The sequence below is a fragment of the Pygoscelis adeliae genome, unplaced genomic scaffold, assembly GCF_000699105.1.
Source record: "Pygoscelis adeliae isolate BGI_AS28 unplaced genomic scaffold, ASM69910v1 Scaffold67, whole genome shotgun sequence".
In the NCBI taxonomy this organism is placed as follows: domain Eukaryota; kingdom Metazoa; phylum Chordata; class Aves; order Sphenisciformes; family Spheniscidae; genus Pygoscelis; species Pygoscelis adeliae.
The window spans coordinates 6055352-6070057 of NW_008825271.1; the positions used below are offsets into that span (position 1 = coordinate 6055352).

Sequence of the window (14706 nt, forward strand, 5' to 3'; positions counted from 1 at the left end):
AGCTCTCCAGATCTTCACAACTCATTTTACTTCTCATTCTCCTTCAGCATCTGTGGAGTTTAGGCTATTGAGGCTCTCAGTGCTCTGAGCGTCAGTGCCGTGAACACGGAGTGGCACAACCGACTAATTTGTATACCCACCAGTGGTGAAGTGGGCAGGTAAATGCTAGTTTACCACATCAGCGCTTCAGAGAGAAGTGGAATTTTCTATGGATGGGAAATGGGATTGAATAAGAGTGTATCAGATTGGTTTTTTTCTCCATCAGGTTTTCTGAAGAATCGTTTGGGGCCTTCTAGGTCCAATTGTAAATACTAATGTACTCAGTTTATCAGTGCCATATCTAGAAGGTGTGATTGCTCTATCAATTTTAGTGAAACTGCAGCAGCATAGGTTTTCACCTATTCTTCAAAAGCTCATTCATCTCCCTGGATGCCTATGCAGGCAACTGTCCAAAATGCTTACCCTCTGTTTCACAGCTGCCAGTATTGAACTCTTTAGATTTAAGATGGCTTGGATATGCTAATCACACATCCACCTGCAAATACTCTGTCCAGCAGTAGTGAGTAAAGTAAGGACCTGTCAGCATTTCTAGCTCTCCAACACTTAGGTCATGAATAGCCACAGCACTAAAGCCGTTAAAGATGAAAACATGGGTATTTAGATACCTAAGTACTTTTGAGACTCCAAAGGTACCCAGCTTAGTTATGCTGTTTTGAATTTTTGTCATATGTCCTCAGTTTATCTGCTTGGTACTAACCGATGGCAGTTAGACATTCACTAGTAGGAGACTAGTAAGAGGCAAACTAAGAGGAAATAAAATTACAAAATGAATATACAGTTTTTATTTTGAGCATTCTGGTTCCACTCAAGTTAAAATGGTTCATTTTCCCAAGGCTGGCTATATTTACTAAATCTAAAAAATAGGCTGTTAGCAGAAAAAAAAACCCAAACCCACAACTCCCTGATGCTTGGATGGACATGTAGAGGAGGACACTGGAGAAAGAACTTACAGAAGGAGGATGAACTGACTTTTCCCATTCAGTGATGAAGATAAATTAGATAGTGACCAGTTGAGTTCGTTTGTTGAGCTGTGAATAGTGGAGTGAGGCTTAGATGACAAAGTAAACATGATGATGTTTTGTCATATTGATTCATTTTTCTACAATTAGGATTTCTGAGAAATAAATGTAGTTCTTTGCTTCAAAACTATTGTTTATAAGTCATTGCAATGTCAGAGGACCTTGAAAGAGAAATATTAAGGGATTGAGAGCCAGCATGGCTGCATCCCAAAGAGCTAATTTGGATCATCTAGCCTTAAGTAACATAAGATTTGAGAAGCGAAGCCTATCGTCTACTAGTGCATTTGAGCAGAATGTTTTTGTGGCACCTTGTCCTTAATTATGGTAATATCCCTAGGTACTAAATGCCTTGTAAAAAATCTGGCACTTACAGCTTCACGAGTCATCGTAACAAAACCATGAACAATGTTTCTATGGAGATGGAAGGTGTGAAGTTGGCTTACAAAACATACCAGTACCAACTTCTTTTTCTTATCCTGTTTATTTCTTGTTTTTTTTCAGAAGTATAATGTTGTAGAACCATATAGGTATACCAACGAGTACAGAGAGAAACTCGCTAAAGAGGGTCTCATGAGTGCTGAGTGAAAGACCTGATAAAAGACCTTTACTTCACTGTCTAATATTGTATTTGAAGGATTCCAAGAACAGTATGAGGACACTGTCTCCTGGTTTCATTTACACTTAGTCTGGCCAGTGTATTTATTGACTCACGTTAAGTACGTCATCATTTGCATACATGTAAATTGAAGCATACCAAAGCCCTTTATTTCCAGTTGTTAATTGACATCACTGGTTGACAGTGAAACAGGGTGGGTGAAATAAAGCCTCATGATTACTTGAGGGTGACAGAACATGTGCTGATGCAGGATGATTTCATTATGTTGTACTACCCAAAAGATTGTAGCTAAGCATTGAAATAATTCTGGGCAGTTATCAGTTAGAATCTGTTGTGCTGGTACTTCGCTGGAGAAAACTGAAATAAATTACACTCCTCTAAATCTTAACCTTTTAAAAATATGAAACTTACAAAAAAAAATTATTGCTAACCCTAGGATATATATTTTGAAATGAATCATTATACACATCTGGGAGGATATTAGTTACCATTTCTGCCATATGTTTATACATTCTTGACCCACATCTATCTGGCTCAGAAATCTGTTGGAGTGGGTTGAAAAGTGATTGGAAAGATCTTAAAAGCCAAGTGCAAATTTGTACTCTGGCTTGTGTAGAATACAGGAAAAATGCCTTTTTCAAAATTCAGTATAGTATTTTATGTTAAATAGAAGTTGTATTTGAAGTTTCCATGCTTTGTATTTGCTTTTCCCCCTTCATTCTTAAAAGGAATAGCTTTTTTTTTTTTAATTTATCAGTTGGGATTTATGCCAAGAGCTGATGGTAAGGTGTCAGCATTTACATTTCCTACCAATTATGCAACTACTGGAGCGACATTCAGGTGCTAAATGATAATCACTGCAGCTATCTGAAGGGTTCAAAAATGCACATATTCCAGATAGTGTTAAAGATTATTGGAAGAATTCCTCTCCAAAATTTCAATAGCATTTTTATTTTTTTTTAATAGTTTAAGAATGAAATACTTATAAACCAATATTCTGTATTTTGGAGAATTCTCATGTTGTAAAGCTTGCAAAGCTTGTTTCAGAGCTTGTGAATCCAAAGTAAATGACCTGCAGTGTTTTTAATTCATAGCATTTTTATAAATCATGTCAAGAGTTCCATTCCTACAACAGTATGGTTTTTTTCCCTCTTCAGTTACACTTATTTTAATTTCTACGTTAGTAGAAACTTAATAATAAGTTGAAGTGATTAATTAGGTATATTCTTTAAATCACTATTTGAAAGGAAAATCTGAAAGTGACACTCTGAAATGGTCTTTGGCCATCTCTCAGGCCAGAGCAGCCTTGTCTTTACTTTCAGTTAATATGGACAAATAATATTTCACATTGAGCTTTAAATATTTGAGAAAGGTATTTCTTTGCAGAGGAGTATCAGGATGTCAAATTACATATGGTCATGCTTTTTCCATTTGCTAATTAAATTTAAACTAAAATTGTCTAATTTATATACGATCTCATATTTTAATGTATATGTATTCTAGCACAAAGTTAGATCTTTTCTCCTGTTGGAGTTACAATGAATGCTTTCTTATGGTCAGTTCAAGTTGGTCAAAATTTTGTGGCAGACAAGTGCATTTTGTATTTCACTTTTATATTCACCATTCAGCATAGAGAAATGTTATAACACTAAGTCCATCCAAGATTCCAGGAGTGAAAATGAATTTATTGACAGGAATCTTTAAAAGTTTTCAGGAAATGTGGCTAAATAAGGAGTGATTTGGAGTTTATGGTATTAGAGAACTTAAATTTGTCATGTAATTTGTGCTGGTATTTTGAATTAAGAATTTTGAATTCTTAATTAAAGTTCAGATGTTTCCCTGGTTTGGGTGGTTTTATGCTCTGAAGAACAGAAAAAGCATAGTGCATTCGTAGTCATTACAAATGTTCTTACAGATCTTATGGCTTGCTAAAGAAAGACTGGCTCTCTAAGGTACCAAGATTGTGGAATCGTGAAAAGAGTTTGAGCGTGAAAACTGTGGGTTTCATTCTGAACTAAGTTTTTATTAATAATAAATAACTGGGATAAGCACCTACTGTACCCCAGAATACTGTTTCCATAAAGGGCTTTTTGAGGAATTTGCAGAAGAGGAGCTTTCATGATAAACAAGTATGCAACCAAATGCTCTTAATATTTGAGACTGACTTTGTCAGAAGGACTTACCTAATCAGTTTTCTTCTATTACTTTCAGAAACATTGTCTGAAGTATGTATTTGTGCCTATAGGATCCAAGTTACACCTGGCATTCACTGCAGAAATGATACTAAAAGTAATTATTGGATGACATAGACACATGAACATGAGACAAGTATTATTAAGCATAATAAAATTTGAACATAAATTTAGTCCTCCAAGAAGTCTGAGAGCTAGAACATAATATAGTCTATTTACAGGCATAATAGTTCTGCCTGAAAAACAGAAATGCAGATGTCTGCTCTGCTAATGTGCTACATGTTTACTTAGAGGACAGCCAGGGCATAGGACAGTAGCAGTGGTAGGTTTTTTGCTCCCTTAAGGACTGTTTATGTCTAGTGTCTGTCATTACCAGACTTCAAATGGAGGTCAGGGAGAGAGTGAGGCAACATTCCCATCCCCACTTCTGAGCTAACAAACAGCTAAAAACTGTATTTACGTTGCTTATGTTCTTCTGAGAAACCAAAATGCCTCAGAAATCCTACATGAAACTTAAAACCAGTGTTAAGAGCATAAGGCAAACTATAAATTAGTGATGACAAAAATCTTGCTAGTGGTAAGTTGCAAGTGTTGCCAGCTGTATCATCCTAGCACGCTGAAATGCTTTGGATGGTATTTGTTGTGAGCACAGTCTATTGCAGAAAGATGTGTGATGAGTGTATAATTAAAAGTATCCGTGCCACTGATATACTTACACAACTCAGAATTCAAACTGTCTCCTCGATTAAATACAAATAATTAAAATGCCAATTATTAGCATCCTGTAATTATGACTGTTAGCAATTCCGTCATTATCCACTCCTTTCTCTACATGATAATACCCACCTGGAGAGAACTTTGTATCCATAGTCTTCACTAACCAACAGTATTTTGCTTTTTTTTTTCTTTATTTTATAAAAGAATAGAAAATTAATAATTATTCTTCAGACACGGCTTGTATGTCTCAATTTCAGAAACTGTGTCATTCTAAAACAAACAGCAAAAAACATGGGTTTGATCCAAAGCTGATAGGTTTAGTGAGTTTTAAATCACCTTACATGTGATTTAATAGATTATCTTTTTAATAAATTGCCATCCATCTTTATGTGTGCATATTCAGTACTAAAAGAGGATTATTATACTGATAACAATAGGGTGGTTTGTACTTGTATAGTGGTAGTTTAAAATGATTAAGTACACTGGATCTAGTTTTATCTGTATAAAAATTATACTGCAGTCAATAAATGTTTAGAACAACCTGAAAAGAACATGATTTTTCCACCCACCCTCCAGTTAGAATGTTGATATTTAGGGTTTGATTAGTATTGCATGGATATTTAGTGTATAGACAATCTAGTTCAGGAATGTGACATTTTCAATGGAGGTTGCTTTCTTACCTGATTTAAAGTGTTCAGGTGCTCTTGTGGAGTAGAAGCGTGATAGTGTGTTACTAATCAGGGTCTGCTGACCAGGGAAATGTAGCATTACTGGTATAGAAAGTTACATAGTTCACCTGCCTAATGATCCATTGAAAATAGCAAGCATCGAGCCCAGCTTCAAACTCCTGTTTGCTGGATTTAGACAAGAGACTGCAATGAAAAGGGCATGGCCCTGCTGACTGTATTGATTATAAGGGACCCAAACAAGCGTTGCCTTGTTTCCATCTGCTTATGCTGTCCCATTGGATTTCCTTGGGCAGTACTCTTCAGGCCGTATCTCCTATTATAATGTCCACCTCATGAGTGTCACACCTGATGTGCTAGAAGGGAGAACCTGAAGAAATCTTCCCCCCCGTTATCTTGTCATTCAGCTGGGATAGTTCATATCTGGAAGCAACTGAGTCCCTCGCCGTTCTGCACCACGTAGCCCACATCGTGACATTCTTGTGCCACCTTTACCTTTGGTCAGGCTGCACCTGGTCCAAGTTGTGACATTTTCCAGGATATCCTGGATGGTAGCTCGTTGGCAGCAAGTCAGACTCAACATAAATTCTCAAATTTCCAGAACAAACAAGACAACAGTGGGGGCTCTGAAGCTGTATTGGCATGCGAGTCAGGAATGGCCGTAGGAATCAGTAAGAGAAAACAAAGTGGAGACTTTTCAGGGCTGGTATCAGCAGGGATCTTTCTCAGAGGAAATGTCATTTCATATCCTTAACAGCCTCCTGCTTATCATACCACATGGAAGGTGTTAGGTGATCCCACCAGTGGATACTACTGAAATACACCTAGAACGGCCAAAGGTGGGGTGAGTTAAAGCTTACTGGGATTCTTCCATAGAGATTGGTGTAGTAGAGGTGGCCTTCCAGGGGTGGGGGAGACAAAGCACTGGGCACAGGCTGGGTGGATATCCTCACAGGCATATTGGTGCTTACACCTTTCCTGCTGCCCACTCATTGCTCAGTCTCCAGCTTTTGCCCTACTTAGCTCTGGAAGTAGCACTCTTCCACAGCCTGCTCGTGTGCTGAGTGACCCTTATGGACATAGCAGGAAAGTGGTAAGGGATGTCCTTTATGGAAATCTGAATAGGGAGGTCAGAGGGTTATGTGAGGGGTAGACAGATGGATACACAGTAAATGGTCAAGGGCTTTGCTAAGAGTGCTGTATATGCTTACAGGGTAACTTGTTTCATGATTTGGCATGTGGGAAAGAGGCAATTTAAGACTGTAGATGAACATGAGATACTCCAGCTTGTGGCAGCTCTCAGGAGAGATCTAGCACAGTAGGATGAACACTGTTTTTGTGCCACAACTATTTAAACAGGAGTACTTCAGGTATTCCAACCTTCACCTTTCTTGACATCTATAAAAATACATATATATATATATAAACCTTCAATTTTTCACAGGTCAAAGAGAAAGAACTTGCTGTAAGAAAGGGGAGTCTGGGGTCTTTTCGTAATAGGAATGTGAGGAGGTTACTTGACCTTTTCTGAAAAAGTTGTAAGGGAAAGGAAGGAGTTTTACGTACAAAGATGCTAAAATTTATAAATAGAATCACTGAGCTTGCGCTTCTTTCTTTCTTCTGGTCTTTCTCTGTTTCTTTATGTCCCTCCTTCTCTGGCTTTTTCTTTCACAGTCTTTGAGTTTCTTTTTTAATTATTCTTATTCTTTGGTTCCTCTCTAGAAGGTGCATTTCAAGTCATTGTAAATGTTGAAGCATGCTACAGTGTTAAATGGCTTGTTGAATTCTGCAAATAGTAATAAACATTTCTGTAGACTGTAGCTGGACAATTGATTTTATAAAGCTTTAGTGTCATAAAATGTACTTTTAAAATAGTACCAAATGGTATGAGTGCCACAATTTCCTATGTATTTCAGAAAACATTAATCAGCACAGCCTGAATAGGAACAACTTATTTTTTTTTTGTCAGCAGTACTTTATCCTCTTTAATTTGCTCTGCACATGTTTCCATGACAACTAAGGGAAAAATAAAGTCTTAACCAAAATTGAGTGAAAGCAAGACAAAACAACCTGCTTTGATTCATGCTGCTCTGATAAATGTGAGTTTGGCAATCAGCTATGGATCACAGATTTTTTTCTGGAACAGATAGGACTTTTATTTGCATATATTTATTCTTTTAGCTTAAGAAAAGAAAAGGAGGTCGTTTATGGAGATTGGGGTTTTTCTTATTCCACAGAGGAATCTTATTCTTGTTTTAAAGCATTTACATATATAGATTTTTCTTCTTTTTAATGCAAATGATCATTGTCTTGGCTTTAACCTCCTTTCTGCTGTTTCTGTTTTTCTAATCTGTGTTGAAGAGATTTTCAAATACATCTGAGCTGAATAAATGAGACATAAAAGTAGAAAGTTTTGTGCCATGATGTTATTTTTCCTTGAAGAGATGCATGTTATGTTTGCCTGTGATTGCTTACCTTTCTCCCAAACACACTATAAGTAGATCAACACTGTCTGGAAACAACGGTGATACTTCTGACCGGGAGCATCAGATCTTGCAACTCATTGGTAGGCTCAGTAAATATAATTTTCTTGTACCTTCATACAAGCTAAGAACACATATGAATCATTGTAGTATTTCATGTTTGATTCTCTGTGGTTGGTATCTATTTATCAAGCTTAAAGCTATAAACTTCTTGTAGTAATACAGTTTCAAAACATGAGGAAAAGAAAAAAGCACAAAAGAAAAAGTGGTAAGTGAAGCTAAATCCAGGTCCCGACTTCTTCAGGATTTGAAAAGTTATTTCTCAAGGTAGCATTGATGTGAGCTGTTATCCATCCACTTCACCTCTGTCACAAAACTGCAGGCACCTTTACTACTGGCATTTTAGTTATATTTTTAAATGATGTGATTTGGACACATACTAGTCAAGGAAAATAAGGTCCCTGGCCTGTGGAATTTGTTGCCCTATTTAAAAAAAAAACAGACAAAAACCCCATACTTTTGGTAGATTGTTTGACAAACATAAATATTGATAGATTTGGGTTTGAGAAATATTTTTTCTTTAAAAATGTGAATTACTGCTTTCTCAGATGCACTTACTAAAATCTGCTGAACACATATTTTGGGAAGTGATTTTCTGTCTTCACATAAATGTGACTGCAAACAGCTTGCTGTGAAAATGAAATGTTGAGTATTTGCCATCTTTATTATGCTTGTTAGTTCTGACTTCTTGCCTAAATCATATGGTACTGCTGCTCTCTAGTTACCCGATGACTTCAAAAAGTAGCTTTAAGTAAGCAGCATGACTTTAGATCTTAAAAAAAACAAAAACCAAAAAACAGGATAATGGAAATTTGTACTGTTCCTCATTTCCTGACCACACAAGTATTAAAATTAGGCTACTTTATGATTTAATTTGTGAGCACATACATTTTAAAGTCATGTTACTCAAAATAAGTATATTTGCATGTAGAGCTATCTGACTGTAAAGTCTGAGGTCAGATTATTTTTTGGCTCATTGAATCATGTGTGATGATGTGGTGTCTTCCCCACTAATTTACTGCTATGTGCATGTATCTTCCTGATAAACCTGCCTTACTTGTGTACACAGATACATCTGGGATAAAGAATTGGCTTCTAAATGTAAGAATTCATCCAAGAAGTAGTGCCTATTGTAAAGGAGAGAAGAGTAGTGCTTGGTGCAGGAGGCAACCAAAGCCCTAATTTGTTCTTCAGCATTTAGAAATTGTTTCCTAGAAGTAAAACTTGATGAGCATTTTGTTTTCAGAAATTAAACAGATTAAGTACATCCAGGGCCAAAGTGAATTCTTTTGAAGTTCAGTAAATAATTATTGTATTATGTTGTTCACTGAGCTCCACAAATTAGTTTGGCTGACTTGGTCTTTGAATATATTTCTCAAGAAATATATGGGCCTCTTTCTGCTGTACTTTCCTGCGCCAAATTTAACTTTTTAAAATAGTTAAATTTAATCCATGTGAAAAGTCAGAAAATACAGTTTTAGGGTGGCAAAAGGTAATTGCAGACCTACATTTGCCATACATTTGAAAGGCAAAGGGCAGCTATGGCTTAAAGCTGAAAGATGCTGAGCGTGCTGGCCTACTGCTGGCCTACTGTAGCAAGATACTTGACTATGGGATTGATCTTGAACATGTGGACAGTCTGACTGACTTTGGGGTTTCTCCAATGTTTCTGCAACAGATCAGATTGCTATGCTCAGCACTACTGTAAGACCAAGGCAACTGGGACATAACGGGTTTCTAGTTCTGGGTGATGAGAATAGACCTTTGGCTGCTGACCAGATGCTGTAAGAAGATGCTGCTGGGTGCAGGCTGGGTTGCAGGCTGTGTACCCTGTGCCATAGCATTTCTCACCCAGAAAAGTAAAAATAAACTGTGAGATACTAAACACTATAGATCCCTTTTCACAGTGCCTCTTAGGGCAATATGACTGCATGCTGCCTCTCAGTCTGGGTTATGCATTATCTGCATAACTGAGTTGGGCTTTGCTTACTTAGAAGTTTAAAAAAAAAAAAAATAAATTTGGGAATTGTGAGGGCACATGGATGGCATCCAAAGTATTGTCACCCTTTGTTGCCTTTGCTTCATCCTGGAATTTTATTAATAGACTCCCTGGGAGTGTTTAATTGTTCATTTTAATTCAGAACATAAACCCCCATGTTTTATTCAGATTATTTCAGAAGATAAATCTCTATGACTGTTTATAAAATTGGATCTAAATTATATATTCTTTTGTACTTCAATAGCATTTTATATCTTTAAAAATAAAACATACTGAAAAGAAACCATATTTTCCTAAAACACACTTTCATCTTGTAATTTTCTGTGCCCATAGTAAATATATATGTCTTAAAATGCATTTTGCTTTCTGTGGCATCATCTGTATAAAGATTATGGGCCAACGTAAAGTTAGGTAAGACCCATCGGACAGTCATATTTCACTGTTACTTCTGCTAGCCGTGGATTGCAAGATTTCATTAACAGTTTTCTATCAGTACAGGCAAAATATGAAAAAACCAACGCCCCAATACTGACTCTCCTTCATAACACCCACAGGACCTGAATCGCAGACAGTTCCTACTCCTGCTTCCTGGCTCAAACCCAAAGGAAAACTGCCTACACTTCTGTGCAGCAGAATGGACAGTTATTCTGGTTGAAGCTAGACAGGGAGTAATTTATGGCACATCCATGTAACACCTATTAGTTCTTATTTCTGCCACAACAAGTGCTCTTACAGCAGCCCACTGCATGGACTAGGTACCCTTCGGCTCTGTCATTTGCGTTCTTGGAATTTATCTGGGGCAACCAAGCTGTGTTTCAGAGGATATTGCTTTGATTACGTTTGGTTGTGTTTAAGGGAAAAAGCAACAGGTGAGGCAGTATCTTACCTTTTGTTTTAAACTGTGGTTAAGATTCAGGTGGTGTGTAATCATACTCTACTTACGATGATTGCCTTGGTTTTAACTTGGGATTTATGGAAGATACTAATTGTACCTTCTGCATGATTATGATGCAATTCTAGAGTTTTTATTACTAACAGCAAGACTGGTTAAATTCTACTCTTACCCTGTCATGGCTGTGGTTCCTGGGCTGTGTGCATTTGGTTAAGAACAAATAAATTGCACCCTTAAGAAAAAGCCATAACTTAACACATATTTTTATATAGGAAAGCAATAAACTGATGTAAGCAACTGTCTTGGCCCTACTTTGCAGGTGTTAGGAATCAGGATTTCAGCCATAATCCGGTCCGTAGGGAGGGCTAGAAGCAGGAAGGAAGCTGAAAGCAATCTAAAAGACAACTTGTCTTTCATAAGGTTTTCCATAAAGTATGAAGAGTTTTCCCTATACCAGGAATAGCTTGTCTACTTATACCTGATCCAAAAGAAAATTAATGGGGAATTTTGTTTCGTGGTTTGGATTGCCGCCTTCTAGTGACTTATTTGTGTAAAATTAAATTTATACTTAGAAAATGATTGTGAGCTGGAAAATAGGAAGGGAACGATATGGAATGAAGCATATGTGACCTAAAAGGACAAAGAATTGGGAAAATTGTGACTACCAATGCCTACTGAAGGAGAAAAAAAAAATTAAAAAATGGCTGACTGATTCAGAATGGAGTGAATTCTATAAAGGTTTAAGGCTTAGTCATAATTTTTCTTTAATCCCATTAAAAGGCCAAGTGATTCTGGCCTCTTTTTTTTCCTTTCTTTTTTTTTTTCCCTGCTGTAAGGTGAAGCTGGCAAAATGACATGCAAGATACTTTATGTGTGCAAAACACTATTTAGAATTTCCTGTGCTGCAGCAACATATGGACTTCTATTTGGAAAAACAGGGAGAGATCAGCAGTGATATTCTCTACAATTGTTAAAGTTGTTATGATAGCTAAAAATATCACCAGTTGCTATAGCAACTGGGATTTGAAGGCTCATATATTGCTGCTTCTTCTACTCCCTTTCAAAAATTTACTGAACCAAACCTTTTCTTGCCTATAAGTAATAATTTTTAGCTGTCATATTAGCTGTTTTATGTCTTGTTTATTTCCTGCCTGCTCAATTATAAGTTACTTTAGGAAGAAAGCACTATAGAACATACTTTAGTAAACTGTAAGCTTATACTTCATATAGGTTACTGATATATGTTAGTTAAGGACTAAACAATCCAAAGAATTTCTTAAGCACCATAATAAGCACATATAAATGGCTTTTTGCTGTTATAATGTATTTTAAAATGTTCAATAGTAAAGGCATGATATAAGGTAAGTATAAATACATATTAAAAATGTTGGAATTTTAATCTTTTTTATCCAACATCTGTTCTCTAAGTTCTACATCTGGCTGATTTTTATTTTATTTTTGAGCTCCACAGATTCATCCAAGTTGCTTCTTTGGCATTCTTCAACTTAGCAAAATCTGATCTTTTGGTTTGTGTCTGCCTTTTGCTACCTCTGTCCTGCCTTAGCTTTTCTTAATTTCTTTCTTATGGCTTGACAATATTTAATTAGTATCTTTGGCTGTTTCTTTCATTCTGATTTTTCCTAAGGCATGGCATTATATAGTAAACTAAACAAAATCTCACTGAAAGGCAAAACCATCATTATCAATTAATAGCCTCGATGTCTGTAGTGTCAATTTCTAGCAAAACAATTCTCATTGAAATGTTTCAGTACTTCTTACTGATCAGGGTTTTCCTCCACTCGCTGTTTCTCACTAGTGGTGTCTGCATGCAATTTCAATCAACTTTACTAGATGATTGGTGGTATTAGGACTTTGTAGATTGAGGTTGGCTGTAAAGGCAAAGTCTCAGAAAGGCCAGTGACTAAATGATAGGATGAATAGTTCAAAGCCAAACAAAACACTCTCTTCTGTGTCTGAGATATTCTGGAGTACTCAACCTTTTGATGTAAGATTCACATTTTTGGATGTGAATACTAACAAGCACTCTGTGAGACCGTATAACTGAGCTTAAGGTATCAGAATGGTTTTGAGGGTTGTGTCCACAGATTTGGATAGGCTAATAAATTGGTTTATTATTTTGGCTGAATTTTTAACAACTGCCAAGTTTATTTCATCCTAGGAGGATTAAACATAAAAATGCAAATGTCCCAAGTTCGCAACCTTGGACAAAATTCCCTGTATGATCTTTTTTTATACAAAATCTTTTTTTTATTTCTTTTATTTTTTTCTATCTGCAAAAGGTTATAATGCATATGGTGCCTGTTTAGGGCATTAAGTTCATCCCATACATATATAAGAAAAACTCAAGCCCTTTGTCTATATAAAATTCAGAAGTATTCTGCCTGCCTCCTGCTTACAGCCAGTTTACTTGGTACATCAGAATGACATTCTCCCAAGAGCTCAAGATTGACCTAGTGCTGTTCTTACTGAGGTGAGAGGTACTTTTACCACTGACAGCATTAGGAACAGATATTATCAAATGCTGAGCCCTTCAGAAGCCATTATAAAAACCTGTTTCTCACTTTGTCTGCACCCTAAAATGAAGGTGTCACCAGTAGCAGGAGTAGGCTTACCGAGGCTGATTTCGTTCTGCGATGTGGATTGAAGCAGCAGTGAGGACGTAGTGCTGCAGAGCGGCAGGCAGGAAGGGCTGGTGCATGTTGCGTTACTGCCCTGCACTGCAGCCAGCACGGCTATGTCTTTCCTATTATCATGTCCTATGCCAAGTACTATCAGTTGAATTCCTGTGTTAAAGCTAATACGTTGTACTTATCTGTAGTACAGGCGCATCATGATTTTGCTGGGTAGACGTAAATTACTGTTGAAAGTATTTTAGGATTGATTTGGGTATAATAGAGAGGAGAAAGCAGCAAGAATATAGTTTTTTGTGATCTTTATTTGCTGCTGGCTGTCTAAAAAAGTTGAAAGAAACGTGACACATTAGAGTGGTGCACACACTGTGCTTTGGTTTCAGGACTGGTACAAAAAAAAGAAAATAAAACCAAAGCATTTTAATTAGTTTTTGCTGTTATCTTAGAAATGAAATGCTTATGAGAGCTAAAGGAATGTAGGGACCTTAAATATTTTATCAATGATTAGGAGTGTATTATGTTTATACTGATTTAACATACTCTGTCTACGTGGGTAATTCTCTGTAAACGTTAATCTTTATTCTTGCTCTGCATGTTTTTTGACTGAGCAATCATACAGTGCTTGCTTACCATTAGTCATTAGTATCTTTTTCACCTTTCTTTATGGAAAAAAATAACTACAATAGACCAAATCCCAATCTGGCTCAGAATTTAAACTGTCTTCTCTCATGTAAAACTCACTTTTAATTTTGAAAAGGAATTTTGTAAACTGCTGTTTTGTTAGCAATCAAGAACTAATGGAAATTTTTTTATCCCTTAAAATGAAATAAACGTGTAGTTCATTAACTATGGTTCTAATTGGATTCAATAATTTTGAAATGCTTTTGAAGAAATTTGTGTATCATCTGGTAAGTATTTTGGATAAGTTGATTATATGGTTTAGAATTGTGTAGAATGACATTGAATCTGAATCCCTCCACCATTGTGGAAGGAGATTTGGAGTTTAATCTATCCAAAGCCAGAGGACACTTGTATTTCAGCTTCAGAATCCCACCCAACTATTTCTATGAGATTTTGCCCCAAGATAACAGTGACCTATTAGGGATGGCTTATTTTAGGGACTAGGTCTGAAAAGGTCCTCTTCTAAAACAAATAGATGGATACAAACTTAAAAAGCACATGAGGAAGAAATTCCAAATTGTTAAGTCAGTGGTGAAATACCTATAATCTCTTTTCTCCAACTAATTTAAATCAATAAATGCAAGACCTTAGCATTCAGATACAATTTATTATTTTCCTTTTTAGAAATTGTGTGTCATTTTCTATTTCAT

The 14706-nt window shown here is 36.4% G+C and overlaps 1 protein-coding gene across 1 annotated transcript in view; it reads right to left on the reverse strand.

Annotated features, from left to right (window-relative positions):
• The window catches only part of CTSO (cathepsin O), a 164406-nt gene extending 150963 nt beyond the window's left edge, over positions 1-13443 (reverse strand). Inside the window, exon 1 of the mRNA XM_009329847.1 lies at positions 13358-13443. Coding sequence (XP_009328122.1) covers positions 13358-13443 — 86 coding nt within the window. The remainder of the gene's footprint in view (positions 1-13357) is intronic.
• Between the last annotated feature and the right edge of the window lie 1263 nt (positions 13444-14706).